The 18,929-nt window shown below is 42.7% G+C and overlaps 1 protein-coding gene across 1 annotated transcript; it reads right to left on the reverse strand.

Annotated features, from left to right (window-relative positions):
* Nucleotides 1–336: 336 nt before the first annotated feature.
* On the reverse strand, nucleotides 337–1,011 carry LOC122638873 (proline-rich receptor-like protein kinase PERK2). The gene has a single exon (XM_043831723.1). It carries the CDS (start codon nucleotides 1,009–1,011, stop codon nucleotides 337–339), a length of 675 nt encoding a protein of 224 aa, XP_043687658.1.
* Between the last annotated feature and the right edge of the window lie 17,918 nt (nucleotides 1,012–18,929).

Raw genomic sequence — 18,929 nt, forward strand, 5'->3', positions numbered from 1 at the left:
GGGTTTAGGGAAAGAGATGAGAAACACCAATTTCATATTCGGATCATCAAGTCCGCCAAGGATGTAGAATCTGTCAAGCATCCGAGTATAGTGTTTAGCAAGGTCTACCTTTTGGAAGGAGCGGCACTTCATCTGGAAGTATTCCTCTCGGGCTTTGATTCTACTATTTTCAATTGGTCCGATCATCTCATTATAGAGTTAGGCAATGAAGACATCAATCGGAACCTGTGACCATTGAAGTTTCCTATATCCGCCAAGAGCCATAAACCACTCATGGAGAGTGCCATGAGTTCGAGCAAGAAACTTTGTAATGACACTTTGATTTGTAGTGTCATCTTAAAGCAGTTCTGCCATCAACCAAGCATGGAATTCTGAGATCTTTTCAGGCCATTTGTGAAAAGGAATGCCGTCAAAGGTGAATAACTGCTTTGGATCTTGGTTGGCAAAAGGGTGAGTTGGTGCCCGAGGAGGCGGTGGCGGCTGCTGTCGTTCATCAGCATGAACAGATCCATGATCACTGTCACTGGTAACAATAGGCTCAGTGACTCCTGTATTTGCCCTAGGAGTTGGACTTGGACCTGAAGCTTCAGGCCTAGTTTGGAAAACTGGAGGAGGAGGCTCATTGTAGGACTCACAAAAGCTTGAGGTATCTGAGGAGGTATCCTTGGTGAGAGTGAGGACCGGGATAGGGTCTTGCACAGTAAGCTGGGTGAGATAAGAGCTCAAGGTATTTAGGTTTTGAAGGGAAGGGAGAAGGGCATAAGCTGTCCTGGGGGTCAATGGCTTAGGTGGAGGTGGAGGAACCCATGGGACTAATGACGGAGGGACAGGTGGAGTGTGACCAGGGATAGGTTGGAAAGTAGGCTGTGATGTTGGGGTGAATGATGGAGGGAGATATGATGGTGGTAAGGGAACAACAGGAGGCGAGGATGGCTGAAACCTCTTTGATTTTGGGGTTTTGCTTTTATGAGAAGCAAGGTTTCGTTGTTGTTCTTGGAGTTCCTTGAACATAGCAATGGGAAAAGTGTGAGGAACATCTGCGGAAGGATGAGGAGTGGAAAAGGCTTAAGTGAAGAAGGGGTAACTATATGAAGGTGGACTTGGTGGTTGTGGGGGTATGGATGCTTGGGCATACCTCAACTAATCCTTAAGGAATCTTTTCTCTTTTTCTCGCATAGAGATGAGAGAAGATGCATAAGCTACATCTTTTACTGTAGTAGCGATGTGGATCAGTTCCTGATGAAGAGTTTCAATCCTTGTCTTAAGGTATCGCACATCAATTTCATTTTGTTGAAGGGCAAGAGTGTGGTGTTCTTGGTAAGAGACCAACTTTTGTAAGTATTGGTTTTGGACCAAGGCATTTTCTGCTTGCCAATTTAGCTGAGCTTCAACAGAAGAATTGACTGGCATCTGTCCGAGGTTGTCAACAACATTCGGTGGAGTTGTTTTCCACTGATGACGACGTCGGTCAACATCTTCATACTCTGCAATAGTGGGGAAGTTCTTGTTGATGCCTTCTGAACCAGAGGCCATGAAACAAGGGATTGGATATTCGTAGACTTGTTCTTGCCAAAGCATAAGTGGCGGCAAGGATGGAGGAGGCGGTGGAGCCGGAGGTAAATCTGGCTTGCACGTAGGCGGAGCTGGTGCTTGAAAAGGAGGCTCTGGAGGAGCGGGGGAGTAACACCCTAAAGAACAGGGTTTGCTGGAACCATATTCAACAATAAACTGGTAGCGTCCTCTATCATCTCCTAGAGGTCCGACATTAGGACAACCAGCTTGGTACCTTTGCCAGAGAGGGTCAGGGCCTTTCTTCTTCTTCTTCTTGGCCTTTGGTGGTTAAGGAGGATCAAGCTCATCGTCTGAGTGGTTGCAGTCATGGCAAGTACAGACATCAAACCAAGTGTGGCCAGTTGGTCCCGATAATTGGTAGATAGGGGCACCAATGCTATCAAACGCCTCAATAGGGACATGAGGTAACCTCTCAGGGAGATCTTGGGGGTAGATTGGTACAGCTGTGCAGAAATCAACAGGCTGGAGATAAGTCACCATGGTTCTGCCATCATCCAAATTCTTGTAGATGGGGTTGGTGGCAGTGATTGGAGGTGTAGTAGCAGGAGGATTATGAGTGGACTCATATGCGGTGATCCAGGACTCAGGGATCAACTTGATTAGCTCAGCCCGACTAATTTGACAGGGTACATAAGTCATTGTAGGGATCCTGTCTTCACCAATCTGGACACATAACACCGAGTCATTGCTTGAAAAGCCAGTGTTAGGATTCATGGCGTGATTTTGGAGTCTGTAGTAGATCTGGTAATGAAGAGTCGCTGCTATGGCTGATTCTTTCTGAGGAGCACCCGTAAGTTGGACGAGGAATTGCCAAGCATCTGTCTGAGGTTGTTTAGCTAAGCTTTTCTTTGTATCTTGTCTCCGGAGCTCTGCTCCTGGTATCTATTTTTATATGGTATGAACTGCTTATCTTCCACACCGAGTATGCTCTGCAGTTACCCCTTCGGCGGATCCTCTGCATCAAAAAGGTTTGCAAAAAGTAGGATTCAGTAAAATTTCAATACTTAGGCCGATAATAGTTCCTTGAGCAAGGTGTGGGTTGCAGGCATAGACTACAATAAATCCCAGCACCCTCGGATTACCTTTAGTCTGAATATTGGTATATTTTTATTTTCCCTACCACACTTACTGTTTCGACAGCTATCCCATATCAACAGCTATATCACAGGCATCTCTTGTTGACAAGATACTCCCTCTCTATTCAAGTTATGGCTCTCCAACCTCCTTCATCTAGCGCCTCCCTCTATAACTCACATGCAGCAAAGGTCGACTATCTCCATGAACTCAGCTATACTCCGGCTGAGCAGCAAATCCATCCAACGAATTTCTCCATCATCAACCCTTATGATGTTTTCCCTAAAGCTTCCACCTCTGTCTCTAAACGTTTTCGGACTATCCTTTCCCCTAAGAAGACCCCTGGTCTGAAGGAATATGTCCGGGCACCTCCATTTTCACAGAACCAGATCACTACCAGCGGCAGGGAACAGTACTTCCCAGTTGAGACGAGTCCAGATCTCATCCGTCAATGGATCGCCCTTGGATACACTCACCTCCACCTTGGAGCAGTAAAGATTATAGCCACTTTTCATGGATGGAAAGGTCTATCTGTAGCCATGAGACTCAACCTCCTTGACACCAGATTCAAAAATTTTCCTCATGCTACGATCATTGATGTCCAGACCACCTTGAACGATGGCACTATCTTCTACACGGTGTATCCCAACTATAATGTTTCTCTCCAAGATCCGAATCTTCTAGATGCCTGGCAATTCCTCGTCCAACTTACGAGTGCTCCTTAGAAAGAATCAGCCATAGCAGCGACTCTTCATTACCAGATCCGCTACAGACTCCAAAATCACGCCATAAATCTTAACACTGGCTTTTCAAGCAATGACTCGGCGTTATTTATCCAGATCAGCGAAGACAGGATCCCTACAGTGACTCAACTACCCCATCAAATTAGTCGGGCTGAGCTAATCAAGTTGATCCTTGAGTCCTGGATCACCGCATATGAGTCCACTCATAATCCTCCTGCTGCTACACCTCCAATCACTGCCACCAACCCCATCTATAAGAATTTGGATGATGGCAGAACCATGGTGACATATCCCCGGCCTACTGATTTCTACACAGCTGTCCCAATCTACCCCCAAGATCTCCCTGAGAGGTTACCTCATGTCCCTATTGAGGCGTTTGATAGCACTGGTGCCCCTATCTACCAATTTTCTGGACCAACTGGGCACACTTGGTTTGATGTCTGTACTTGCCCTGACTACAACCACTCAAATGAGGAGCTTGATCCTCCTCAACTACCAAAGGCCAAGAAGAAGAAGAAGAAAGGCCCTGACCCTCTCTGGCAAAGGTACCAAGCTGGTTGTCCTAATGTCGGACCTCTAGGAGATGATAGAGGACACTACCAATTTATTGTTGAATATGGTTCCAGCAAGCCCTGTTCTTTAGGGTGTTGCTCCATCGCTCCTCCAAAGCCTCCTTTTCAAGCACCAGCTCCGCCTACATGCAAGCCAGATTTACCTCCATCTCCACCGCCTCCTCCAGCCTTGCCGCCACTTATGCTTTGGCAAGAACAAGTCCATCAACAGCCAATCCCTTGTTTCATGGCCTCTAGTTCAGAAGGCATCAGTAAGAACTTCCCCACTACTGCAGAGTATGAAGATGCTGACCGACGTCGTCATCAGGGGAAATTAACTCCACCGAATGTTGTTGACAACCTCGGACAGATGCCAGTCAATTCTTCTATTGAAGCTCGGCTAAATTTGCAAGCAGAAAATGCCTTGGTCCAAAACCAATACTTGCAAAAGTTGGTCTCTTACCAAGAACACCACACTCTTGCCCTTCAACAAAATGAAATTGATGTGCGATACCTTAAGACAAGGATTGAAACTCTTCATTAGGAACTGATGCACATCGCTACTACAATGAAAGATGTAGCTTATGCATCTTCTCTCATCTCTGTGCGAGAAAAAGAGAAAAGATTCCTTGAGCATCAGTTGAGGTATGCCCAAGCATCCATACCCCCACAACCACCAAGTCCACCTTCATATAGCTAACCCTTCTTCACTGAAGGCTTTTCCACTCCTCATCCTTCCCCAGATGTTCCTCACACTTTTCCCATTGCTATGTTTAAGGAACTCCAAGAACAACAGTGAAACCTTGCTTCTCATAAAAGCAAAACCCCAAAACCAAAGAGGTTTCAGCCATCCCCACCTCCTGTTGTTCCCTTAGCACCATCATATCTCCCTCCATCATTCACCCCAACCTCATAGCCTACTTTCCAACCTATCCCTGGTCACACTCCACCTAGCCCTTCGACGTTAGTCCCATGGGTTCCTCCACCTCCACCTAAGCCATCGACCCCCAGGACAGCTTATGCCCTTCTTCCTCCCCCTCAAAACCCAAATACCTTAAGCTCTTATCTCACCCAGCTTACTATGCAAGACCCTATCCCTGTCCTCACTCTCACCAAGGATACCTCCTCAGATACCTCAAGCTTTTGTGAGTCCTACGATGAGCCTCCTCCAGTTTTCCAAACTAGGCCTGACGCTTCAGGTCCAAGTCCAACTCCTGAAGCAAATACAGGAGTCATTGAGCCTATTGTTACCAGTGATAGTGATCATGGATCTGTTCATGCTGATGAATGACAGTAGCCGCCACCGCCTCCTCGGGCAGCAACTCACCCTTTTGCCAACCAAGATCCAAAGCAGTTATTCACCTTTGATGGCATTCCTTTTCACAAATGGCTTAAAAAGATCTCAGAATTCCATGCTTGGTTGACGGCAGAACTGCTTCGAGATGGCGCTACAAATCAAAGTGTCATTACAAAGTTTCTTGCTCGAACTCATGGCACTCTTCGTGATTGGTTTATGGCTCTAGGTGGATATAGGCAACTTTAATGGTCACAGGTTCTGATTGATGTCTTCATTACCCAACTCTATAATGAGATGATCAGACCAATTGAAAATAGTAGAATCAAAGCCTGAGAGGAATACTTCTAGATGAAGTGCTGCTCCTTCCAAAAGGCTGACCTTGCTAAACTCGGATGCTTGACAGATTCTACATCCTTGGCGGACTTGATGATCCGAATATGAAACAGGTGTTTCTCAACTCTTTCCCTGAACCCTTAGGAAAGGATGCCTTGAAATCCCTGCAACATCTCGGACTCTGCCTTGACCAGGCCCCTATTGGATGGCTCTATCAAGAGATCTTGAATGCTCTCTAGAAGTTATGCGATCAGCAACAATTCTTCAAACAGTGGCAGAAAACTACTCATAAGATCACCGATGCTTGTGATACATCCTATCTCAAGATTAAGTCCAAGGAGAACAACTGTACTTGTCCCCCAAAGAAGAAATCCCATTTTTCCAAGTACACTCCACTTCATAAGGACCGCAAGCACCACTCCAAACATAAGCATTCCAAGAAATGACAGCACCGCCCTTCTTCCCAGAAGTACACGTACTTTAAGAGAAAGAAGTTTCGTGGCAAAACTTCTACCAGATGCTATGCTTGTGGAAAAATCGGACATTTTGCAAAAGATTGCCCTGATCAGAAAAAGAAGGCCAAGCTATTGCACATGTTGACTCAGTTCTCTATAGAAGATGATAATGATGTGGACATAGAATCACTCTATTCTATGGATGATGAGTTCTCCCCAGATCTGTTATTTGCTGTAGAAAACTTTGATGATGATCCTGACTCCCCATCTGGTACCGAGTCCGATGGATTTGACCCCATCTACCCAATCATCCCGAGAGACCCTTTAGCTCTTCCCTATTCTCCACCCTTTTCTACACCCATGTTAGCTTTTACGAAAACCCCACTTCCTCAGGCACCTTTGTACATTTCAGCCACTACTTGGGATCGTCGAGTCAAGGTAATAAGTTATTTTGATACAGGTTGTTCAATGACAATCCTTGCTCCCCATGTTCTCCCCTCTTACTATTGGAAACCCCATAAGCAGTATTTCACTGCTGCTGACGGAAAGACCTTCTCAGTTAACCTTATCTCCAAAGGACCCGTCCATTTCAAGATTTTTCCAACCCTTACCCTCAGCCATACCGTGTTAGGCTCCTCTCTTCCTGGTCGTGATGCTCTTATTGGATTCAACCTCTTGTGTTGCCTCCCCCATCTGCGATGGAGTGTCCATGGTCTTAGCCATAAGCAACTTTTTCTCCCTTCGACAAATGTTTCTAATTTATTACTAACAGCTCCACTTGCAGATATTAAACAGCAGTTACTCTCTCAGTGCAGTGCAGACTCTCATACTGAATTCCTCACAAAATGTGACCATCCATTATGGCAGAATTCGTAATTCTTCATTCGTCTCCCTTTCAAGAAAAATGAAGATGCAAATCCTACCAAGGCAAGTCATTCAGGAAAGAAGCCTGACCATCTCACATTAGCTCGACAAGAAGTAGCACTTCCCCAGGCCCAGAATCTTATTGAGCACACCTCTTCTCCCTGGGCATGTGAAGCCTTCTATGTCAACAAATGTGCTGAATAGACTCATGGAAAACTTAGGCTGGTTATCAATTATCAGCCCCTCAATGCCTTTTTGGCGAATGATAAATTTCTGTTACCCACTCATCCAGCACTTCTTCTCCAGCTCTCCAAGGCCACTATTTTCAGCAAGTTTGACCTTAAGGCAGGTTTTTGGCAGCTAGGCATCCATCCAGATGACCGTGCTAAGACAGGATTTTGCATTCCAGGATACCATTTCCAGTGGACCGTCATGCCGTTTGGTCTCAAGGTTGCCCCATCTCTGTTTTAGAAAGCTATGCTAAGAATATATGAACCCATCCAGTCTCAAGCACTCAATTATATAGATGATATTCTTTTGTTCTCTGAGACAGAAGCGGCACATTACCAGCTTCTCCAATAGTTTCTTGACATCACCCTCCTGTACGGCATCATGCTCTCTCCTCGCAAAATGGAAATTGCAGTCTCCAAAGTTGACTTCTTGGGAGTTACCATTGACAAAGGAAATTTTAACCTCCAGCCTCATATTTCAAGATCTCTCCTCCAATTTTCTAATGGTCCTCTTACAAAGCAACAATTGCAGCAATTCCTTGGGATTGTCAATTACATGAGAGTTCCTCAGATTAGCTCTCTCCATCGGCTTCTCAAGAAGGATCCGCCACCGTGGTCTCAAGTTCATACCGCCATTCGGGCTCTTAAAACTATGGCCCGTCACTTCCTACTCTGGAACCATCCAATGGTCTCCTTATTCTCCAATCTGATGCAAGTGATACCCAATGGGGTGTAGTCCTCATGGAAGAGGCCTCTGACAAGTCCAGACAGATTTGTGGATATCGCAGTGGACAGTTCAAGCCCTCAGAGCAACATTATCCCTCCACTTTCAAGGAAATCTTGGCAGTTCGGTGTGGTATTGAGAAGTTTCAGTTCTTCCTCATTAGCCATACCTTCCAAGTAGAAATGGACATGACCTCTTTTCCCAGGATGCTTCAATTTAAGCAGAAGCTTCTCCCAGAGCCCTAGCTCCTCTGATGGGCACGTTGGTTCTCTCAATGGTCTTTCAAGGTAAAACACATCAAGGGTAAAGAAAATGTCCTGGTTGACTTCCTATCCAGAACAAAACCCCCTATTTGTTCCTCTATCCCTATTCTGTGTATGCCTCTATACCCTAGCTCTTCTTCCTCCTCTGGCCCAAACCCCGGATCATCTTCCTCCCATGGACCACCCATAGACCCAATAATCTCCTTACTTCTAGCCCTTCCACCACCCTTGTATTGTGAAATTTCCCTTCATACTTTACAAGGCAATAGTATCCGAACTTACCAGTCAACTCTTGTGGCCATTATTCACAAAAATGGTCTCCGGTTTGATTGGGTCGTTTGTCCCCCAGATTACCCGTTTCTCACCCCGTTCACTATCCGAGTCCCAACTATGTTCGAAAAAGATTGTGTAGTTTCTTCTGGCATCTCTTAGCAGTCCTCAAGATTGCTATTACCTTCAGTAAGCCCAATCTCCTACACTACCTTCGGACAGTTTCCACAGTCTTTGCTAACCCCCTTGGTACCTATTTCTTCTGTCTCCAATGACCCCAATATTTGGCCCATTTTCTTCGCCTCTTTGCTCCAGTCCCCCAATGGATCAACATGCTACAGGATCTCCCCAATGATGATTCTTATGTCACGTACCTATTCCATCGTCCTCCCGATTTTATCCATCATGACCTAGTCTCTCCACTAATCCTAGACCACCACCTTGTTGCCTATGATCCCACTTATGTCTTCTATGGAACCATCCAGAATGACATATTTACCCACAGAGGCGATGATGAGAGTACCAAAGCAGGTTGGCTTGATTTCATGAACACTATGTGCACCCATAATGAAGTGGACCCCTCCACTCTCCCAACATGCATCATGAATTCTACCAGCACAGCTTGGGAGTGCAATAATCAGCTCCAGCACCCGGCCATCCATCACCTTATGCGTCACCACGTGGAGTTTGAAATTGACCATGCATTAGATGACTTTATTTCATACTCCGGCGACAGTGGGCCCGACACTGATTGAAGAAGTCATAAAGTAACTATGGTTTGTCTAAAGTTACTGTGGTTTGTCTAAAGTAATTGTGGTTTGTCTAAAGTAACTATGGTTTGTTTAAAGTAACTCTGGTTTGTCTGTAATCATGGTTAGTTTGTTTAGTTTGTTTGTAACCATGGTTTGTTTGTAAGCCTATAAATATGGCTTGTCCTCGTTGTATTAAGCAGATCAGTTTGAAAGAAATAATGATATGCATATCTGGTATCAGAGCCAGGGCGGCCCGGGGGGTGTCATCGCGGCTATCTCATGCGTAACGAGTTTAGTCCCACATCGCTCCATGGTGTCAACCCTCTGGCCATATATTGGATCCTATACCTTCCCCTGTTAGACCAGTTTTACGGGTGTGCTGGCGCGGTCCATATCTAATCCCTATGTGTTTTCTCGGGTTTCTCATTGAGGTGGTTCAACATCTATGTCTGTAAGTCATATTTAAGATAGTGAGTGATGGATGGAATACCCTACCCCTAGTCTAAGTGATGCATTCAATACCCTCCTTGAGATCCCCCCAACGACCTAACTGGAACACGATAATGAAGAATGCAGCTAGATTGAATTTTTAAATGGATTCTTCTCCTCCTCATCGGCTTGGAACCTTATCTGTACATGTGCCCCTCCAGCCACCTAGGACCCTATTGTTTTGGTTCAAAGATCACATCCCCAAGCATAGCTTCATTGTTTGGGCATCCTTTAATCCAATCCCTGCCCTCCTTATCCAAAGACACATCTCACCCCCCCCCTTTGTTGTCTCTGCGGGAATGCCCTTGAAAAATGTCCCCCCTACTTTTTCTTTAAATGTCTCCTCCCCGTGTGGATTTGGTCCCATATTAGCAATCGGTGTTGGCCTTCTTCTAGGAGCATTGGATCTTTTGACATTGAGTGGAAGTGGATCCTTAACTACTTCCAAGGAAATTCATGCATTGACTCCCTTGGGAAGCTTGCTTTTGGTACTTCAATGTATCATATATAGAAAGAGTGCAACATCAGGCTTTGGACAAGTAACTCTGGAACACAAGATCAGAACTTGGACTCCATCATCTTTGAAGTGTGCTCCGAAATCGTTATCAGGCCATGCCTCTCCTCTGAGCGGAATTGTCGTGGTGTGTCATTTTGGGGCTTATCTTTAGATCTCCACTTGATTCTTAGATCTTATTTGATTTGGATTGTGTTTTGGTTTTATTTGTATTTTATTTCCCCCACCCCCTTCATTCCTTACCTCTCTCTTTTGGGGCTGGTTATTCTTTGTGCTTGTTGAATGTATGTCAATTCATCAAAAAAGAAAAAAATTTTGATAGTGAATGAGTGAGAAAGAGAGAGAAATTGGTTTTGGTTTCTAATACAATCAAATCATTTGGGATGAAAAAACCCTACTAATTTTTACTTTTTAGAAAGGGAGGGCATTATCTTTTGCTGCTAAATACTTAATTTCTAATATCCATTTTAAGGATGACTATTTTTCCGTCACTATATATGTCAATTAGGGATGAAAATTTATTTCCATACTATTGGCATCTTTTCTTTGTAGTGAAGGGAGATTGTTCTCTAAGTTGGCAGGGTAGTCCACATCCATTCACATCATATTTTTTATTTTTTTCCCAAAAAAAGATAAAATATTTTTTGCATGGGGCATGGGTTATGCTGACTGCTCAAAGACATTTTTTCAAAAATATAAATAAAATTTTGAATTATAAAGTATACAAAACTAATGTAAGCCTCACATAGGCTTCTGAAACGTAATTACAAAAAGGCTAAACATGACAGATTCACACCTTGTTAGTAAAATGGAAATAAGTCTCAACTCACAATTCAGTTTGGGGTGCTTCAAATTGGATATTCGATATAACAAAAAGGGCTACAACTTTGATTCAGAAGTCTTCTTTAGAAAATAAATAGAAACTACCTGAACAGTGTGAATAAGGTAAAGTACCAAAATAGAAATCTGAGAAAGGAAGGTGAATGGATAAAGTAAAAGAAATGGAGGGATATGTAACAATTGAGGGCACCTCTCTTCAAGGATATGTTCACAATACCCCCAACAGTCCAAGACCTTTTTGACAACTCTTCATGACAAAGCTCCTACTCTTCAAGGTAGGAATGAAACCGCTTCATGATTTCAAAGAATTAACTCTTCTAAGTTCAAAGCAGATGCTCAAGACAATTTGATTTTCAAAACTCAAGCGCTTACAAATGACAATAGTGAAGCCTTTTATAAGTAAATACAAGAAACCTAAAAGTTATTGCAATATCTCGGCCTTTGATTCAAATGAGGGTCAATGGTTAAGATTAAAAGAAGAAAGAAAAAGCCCTAAAGATGTTGACCCAAAGTTGTTGATTGCAATTGTTGTTGATTAATGGCATTGACCCCACTTGCATGGGGCTTAAGCTTGACTTGGGACATCTTTGCTTGAAGTCTTTTGAATCTTCTAAGAGTATGGCTATGATCCATTTTAGTAGAGAGCTAGTTACGGCCAATCACATGGGTGTAGGCGTGGCCTGCATAAACTAATAAAAAAATTTGGCAAAATATCACATAATTGTGAAAAGTTAGAGATATATTAGCAGGATTAATGGAAGAATCCCTCCAATGGTGATGGCACCTTGCCTTCCATTTTTATCTCTTATTTATTTTTGTAAAGTCTTTCATTGTAAAGCTTTCCTTCCATATTAGTTCCCTCAATCAAGGGATTGCATTACTTGTATTTTTCCATTATATTTGTATCACTGGATGCATAATAAGATCACTGAATATTCTATCCATTCTCCAAATTTTACATGGTATCAATTTGAATTTTAAACATCCATCTTTAACCTCTCCAATGGCAATAGGCACCACCACCGATTCCACCACTACTTCCTCCCTTGTCGCGGCAGGATCCTCTACGACTGCTTCATCATATGCCATTGATGCCTCTTCCCCTTATTATCTGCATCCATCGGACAACCCTGGCACCGTCTTGGTCTCCACACCATTGACGGTGATAACTACCCCACTTGGCGTAGGGCTATGCGCATGGCTCTCTTCGCAAAGAACAAAATGATGTTCGTTGATGGTTCTCTTCCAAGGCCATCTTCTCTTGCTTCCGACATGACTCTTTGGGACTGCTGCAATTTCATGGTCCTTTCATGGCTCCTCAACATTCTTTCTTGAACTATCGCCGACAGCATCATCTATGCGCGGAGACGGCGCACTCCGTGTGGAAAGAACTCGAAGAGCGATTCTCTCGTAGCAATGCACCCCACGTGTTCCATCTCAAATGGTCCATTGCTACCATCCAACAAGGCAGTGACTCCCTTGCTGCCTACTATACACGCTTGAAGGTCCTCTGGGACGAGCTCTCTTCCTCTGTCCCTGTCCCTACATGCACCTGTGGCGCCCAATCGGCGCTCCACTCATCCGTTCAGCAGGAACGTGTCTACCATCTTTTAATGGGTCTTTCCGATGGATATGCAGCCATCCGGTCTCAGATCCTTACTATGGATCCCTTACCCGATGTCAACCATGCTTATTACCTTCTCCTTCAAGAAGAACAACAACGGGCTCTCACCCTTCCTGCCACCATTCCTGAAGCTGCTGCCACGGTTGTTGATAGTCACCATGCTCAGCCCAACCATGGTGATGCATCATGATCTAACCAGAATTCTGGTCGACATAGTCGTGCCACCTGCTGGCCGCTTCATGGGTACCCTCCTGGACACCAGCCATGCCAAGCCAAATCTGACTATGCCCGTGCTACTTCACCCAAAGTGAATGTTGTCTCTGTGGATAGCACGCCCGTTCCTGGTTTGAGTTCCAGCCAGTTTCAGCAACTTCTGACCCTCTTGGGGACCAATTCCTCTGCCTCGCCTGCCACCTTAACAGGTATGGAGACCTGTCTATCTATCTCAAGTATGCACTCAACTCCATGGTTATTCGACAATGGGGTGTTTGAGTTAAAATAAAACCGCAAGCATACGGGTCAATCGTAGCTACGGGTCGAACACGATGAGATATATGCCACTCTATTTAACTAACTTAAAAGTAATGCAAAGTGAATCAAATTAAAGTATTAAATTAAACTAATTAAACTAACGAAAATCAATGCATCCTAACTCATAAGCATCTAACAAAATTAAGGGATTAAATCGGCGTCCTAACACATGAGCATCTAACCTATCAAACTAAAGCGAATTGAAAGGAATAAAAATACAGCCACACATACTAACCATATAAAAAGAAATAAGGGAATAAAAATGCATCCATAAACCACAACCATATAAAATTAAAATAAAAGAAATAGAGGGGGAAGAAGAAGAAGATAGAGAGAGATAGAGGAGATGGAGAATGAGATTGAGAGTTTAGATAGTAAAACCTGGATGTGCTTGCATGAATGTAATTGAAAAGCTTGAATACTTGCATAAACTTACCATGGCCTCCTCTTCTAAATCTTCAAGTCTTGTCATCAACTTAAGAACTTAGACTAGCAGGCTTAAAACCTAAACTAGAATTAAGAAATTACAACCCAATTGAAGCCTTAAATTGAAATTAAAGCATAAACTAAACCTATTACAACCATTAAATGAAAATCAAAAAGCAAACTAGAACTTAAAAAAGTCAAAAATCACAAATTAGAAGGAGAAGAAGAGAAGAAATTTCACTAAGTGAATGAGCAATTTTTACAAGAGAGGTAGGGGGTATTTATAGGTGGAAGAGAGGAGAAGAGAGAAGATGGAAGTGTAGGAGAAATATTCCCTAAGAAAAGAGAATATTCTCTTCTCTTTCCTCTTTTACAATGCCTCGAATCTTAAGAAAAAAAAAAAAAAAAAAAGAAGAAAAAGAGAAGATTGTTTACATAGACCTTCTATTTCTAGAAAAATAAACTTTCAATTCTAACAAGTGCTTCCTTTTCTTTGTAGATATTTTCTCCAAGCAATAAAATCAAAGCATCTTTGATTTTTCAACCTTCCATAGATGAGAAAATATAAATCTATCCCAAGTAGAATTCCAGAAGTGCCCTTGAGAAGTTGGAGGAGAGAGAGAGTAAGGGTGATGACTAGGATTCCTTCAAGAATAAATAAAATACCCATTCTGTCCTTCAGAAAACGTGGAGCATGGGGTGCTTATATAGGTCTCACCATTGTGTTCCTTGCGAAAAATCACCCAAAATAGACCCAAATTTCATCCAATTCGGAGTTGGGGAGCCCAAGATATCTCAAGTTGAAGTTGGATTGTCCAGAGCCTTCCAAATGGAATCTTTCGGGTACAGTAAATTAACTTCTGATAATTGCGTTAAGGCCCCTGAAATCCGAACTTCCGCTTCTCTTTGTCTCAGTCCGACTGTCAATAATTATAAATAAACCCCTGCAGACCATTTTCACGCGTCGTTACGGAAACGGCCATAACTTCTTCGTTTCAACTCGAAATTAAGTGTCGTTTGAATCATTGCGAAGCTGACTCGATGGGCTATGCATTCATTTACACTTCTAAAAAGCTTAAAAACATCTCCTTAGCATCATCTCCTCCATTTTCACAATAATTCACCTAAACCCTGAAAAGCACAAGAAAGCACCGAGTAACTCTGTCCAATGTGGTAAAATGTATGTTTTATGCCCTAAGATTTCACACATAAATGTGCTCATCAGATTCCCCCACACTTGAACGTTACTTGTCCACAAGTAATGCAAAAGATAAACTAACTTAGAATGCAAAAAAAAATCCTAACTCACTTTCGTAGGAATCACGGTTGCACTTAGCATGTGCAACAAGCCTTTCAACCCCTAGGTTACCCCTAGTGGACGAGTTGTGTCTCGTGGGTGTTTGCAGTGAATATACACCCAAAATTCAATAAATAAATAAAAAATGATGTAAATTTTTCTCATGGCATAAGTAAGATAGGGCACACAATCTCAAGAAATACTCAACTAAAGATTAAGGAGCCAAAGGTTCCCCAACACTTGAATTTTATCACCCCACATCAATTCAAGTAACAAGCATGCATCAAGGTCAAGGGATCTCCTCATATTTTCTAAACACTACTCACCTTCAAATAAACCATTCATAGCACTGATGAAACCAAAGACTTAGGCATTGAGTATTTTTTACCATACTTTCTTTTCCAGGCATTAAGGCAAAAGTTTTTTTTTTTTTCTTTCTCAACAACAAACTCTTTTTCTACTCTACTACTGTTCTCTGAATGACATGGTGGAGCATACACCAGACACCCAAATACTTGGTAGCTTTGCTTTTTGCATGTATCCATAAGACATTGAGACATTGATGCAAGAGTTTTTTTTTTTTTTTGAGTTTCCTTCCAAGGAATTTCGATCAAGTCACCCTGCTTCATGAGGCACAGTGCCCTGTCTAGTCCCAAGGAATTCCACTTTTCTTTTTGTTTCTCTCTCTTTTTTTTTTTTTTTTTTTTTTCATTCACTTTTACTTTCATGCCTTGCCACAAACAAATTGGTCTCAACTACTAGCCAAAAGATCAAAGGGGTCCATAAACACATAGAGGAATCTAACCATCACATGAAGTAGCACTCATATTTTCAAATTCAATCCCCATCACCAGATACAAACCAACTACCATCCTTGAAAAGGGATTTTTTTATTATTTCGCATGCTAGGAGGGCACCTAATTCCCTCTCACTCTCGCTTTGCAAATCGAAGAGACTTATGCACATAACCAAAAACTATCGCCACAATCAAAATTCACAAAATTCACAATTAAAGTCCAACACACCCCCCCCCCCCCACACTTAATTCATGCAGTGTCCTTAATGCATATAGAAAAGAAAGAATAAGGACAAGGGAGGGGATACATACTAGGATATCAGGGGTCAAGGTAAAGAGGCTCATGGAGATTCATGACCTCTTCTTCAACTGGAATAGGCATCTCTATGTACGGCTTCAATCTTTGGCCATTCACCTTGAAAGTAGCTCCTGTACTTGGATTGAGGACTTCAACAGCCCCATGAGGATAAACTTTTTGAACAATATAGGGGCCATCCCATCTAGAACGCAGCTTACCTGAAAAGATATGCAAACGAGAATTGTACAACAAAACATTCTGGCCTACCTCAAAAGATTTTCTCAAAATATGCCTATTATGGAAAGCCTTGGTTTTTTCCTTGTAAATTCGGGCATTCTCATATGCCTCATTCCTAAGCTCTTCCAACTCAGATAGTTGGAGTCTCCTATGGGCACCTACAGTGCGTAGGTCAAAGTTAAGCTTCTTGATAGCCCAAAAGGCCTTGTGCTCAATCTCTACAGGTAAGTGACATGCCTTTCTATACACCAGACAGTACGGAGATTGACCAAGATCGATCTTGAAGGCTGTCCTATGGGCCCACAACGCATCTACCAACCGGTTAGACCAATCCTTACGGTTCGGGTTGATGGTTTTCTCAAGAATTTGCTTGATCTGCCTATTTGAAACCTCAACCTGGCCACTGGTCTGGGGATGGTAGGGTGTGGCCAACTTATGGACGACACCATACTTTTTCATGAGGGCCTCAAAAGGCCGATTACAAAAATGCTTGCCCCGATCACTAATGATAGCCCGGGGAGTACCAAAATGGGAGAAGATATTCTCCTTCAGAAATTTCACAACCACCTCGTGGTCATTGGTCTTACAAGCAACTGCCTCAATCCATTTGGACACATAGTCCACAGCAAGTAATATGTACAGGTTACCAAAAGAGTTAGGGAAAGGCCCCATGAAATCAATACCCCATACATCAAACACCTCAACCACCAGAATTGGGTTGAGGGACATCGTATTTCTCTTAGTAAGATGCCCTAAGGATTGGCATGAAAAACATGCCCTGCAATAAGTAAAAGCGTCTTTAAATAGTCTAGGCCAATAAAATCCACACTGTAAAACTTTGGCCGCAGTCTTATTAGGCCTAAAATGGCCTCCACAAGCCTGATCATGGCAAAAAGATAAGACAGATTGTTGCTCATGATCAGGGACACATCTCCGGATTACTTGATCCGGGCAGGTCTTAAAAAGATAAGGATCATCCCAAAAGAAATACTTAACTTGTGAAAAGAAACGATTCTTATCTTGGGTGGACCAATGTGCAGGTGTCACACCCGTAACCAAATAATTAACAATGTCAGCAAACCAAGGTTCACTAGATACTGCCATCAGATACTCATCAGGCAAATTCTCGTTGACTAGAGAATCAACAGTCAAGAATTAGGCAGCCGGGATAGATGGTCTGCAACTAAATTTTCACATCCTTTCTTATCCCTAATTTCAAGATCAAATTCTTGCAACAAAAGGACCCACCTAATGAGGCGAGCCTTGATATCTTTCTTCTGCACAAGATATTTGATAGCTGCATGGTCAGTATAAACAATCACATGTGATCCAATCAAGTAGGGCCTAAACTTCTCTAAAGCAAACACAACAGCTAAAAATTCTTTCTCAGTAGTGGTATAATTAAGCTGTGCATCATTAAGAGTCCTACTTGCATAATAAATCACATGGGACAATTTATTGATTCTTTGCCCAAGAACAGCCCCTATAGCAAAATCAGAGACATCACACATAAGCTCAAATGAAACTGTCCAAATTGGAGCTTGAATAATGGGGGCTGAAGTCAACGCTCTTTTCAATTGCTCAAAACTATCATGACACTCAGAAGAGAAATCAAATGGGCAGTCTTTTGCCAAAAGAGAGGTGAGAGGTCTAGCTATCTGGCTAAAGTCCTTGATGAATCTCCTGTAAAAACCTGCATGGCCAAGAAAAGATCTAATGTCCTTCACACTCTTAGGTGGTTGTAAATTGGCAATAAGGTCCACCTTAGATCTATCAACCTTGATCCCTTCTTTGGACACAATGTGACCAAGAACTATACCTTGCTTTATAATGAAGTGGCACTTCTCCCAATTCAGGACTAAGTTCTTTTCTATGCATCTTTTAAGAACCAAAGAGAGATGATGCAAGCAATTAGAAAAAGTAGAGCCGTGAATAGAAAAATCATCCATAAATACCTCTAGGAAGTGCTCTACCATATCAGAAAAGATACTCATCATGCACCTTTAGAATGTAGCAGGGGCATGGCAAAGCCCAAAAGGCATACGCCGGTAAGCAAAGGTTCCATAAGGGCATGTGAAAGTAGTCTTGTGTTAGTCCTCTAGAGCAATAGGAATTTGATTATAGCCTGCATAACCATCAAGAAAACAATAATATTCATGGCCAGCTAGTCTCTCTAACATCTAATCAATAAAAGATAAGGGGAAGTGGTCCTTCCAAGTTGCCGCATTCAATTTCCTATAGTCAATGCACACTCTCCATCTCGTTTGGATATGGGTTGGAATCAACTCATTATTAGCATTCTCAACTACAGTGACTCCTCCTTTCTTAGGCACAACCTGCACAGGACTCACCCATTGGCTATCAGAAATAGGATAAATGATACCATGATCCAAGTATTTTAGGATCTCTTTCTTGATTGCCTCTTTCATCACAGGATTAGCCCTCCTTTGGGGTTCCCTAGAAGGTTTGGAACTCTCCATCAGATGTATATGATGTTGAACAATGGATGGACTAATACCTTTGATGTCAGATATGGTCTAACTTATGGCTTCCTTATGGTCCTTTAAAAGCTTAATCAACTCTTCTTCCTAAATAGAAGTCAAATCAGAAGCAATAATAACAGGAAGAGTATGATCATGTCCTAAGAAGGCATACTTGAGGTTGGAGGGCAATGCCTTCAACTCTAATATGGGGGGCTCAATAATAGAGGATTTGGGAATGGAAGTGGATAGGGGTCCAAGGGGCTCCA

Source organism: Telopea speciosissima, chromosome 9, assembly GCF_018873765.1.
Source record: "Telopea speciosissima isolate NSW1024214 ecotype Mountain lineage chromosome 9, Tspe_v1, whole genome shotgun sequence".
Taxonomy (NCBI): domain Eukaryota; kingdom Viridiplantae; phylum Streptophyta; class Magnoliopsida; order Proteales; family Proteaceae; genus Telopea; species Telopea speciosissima.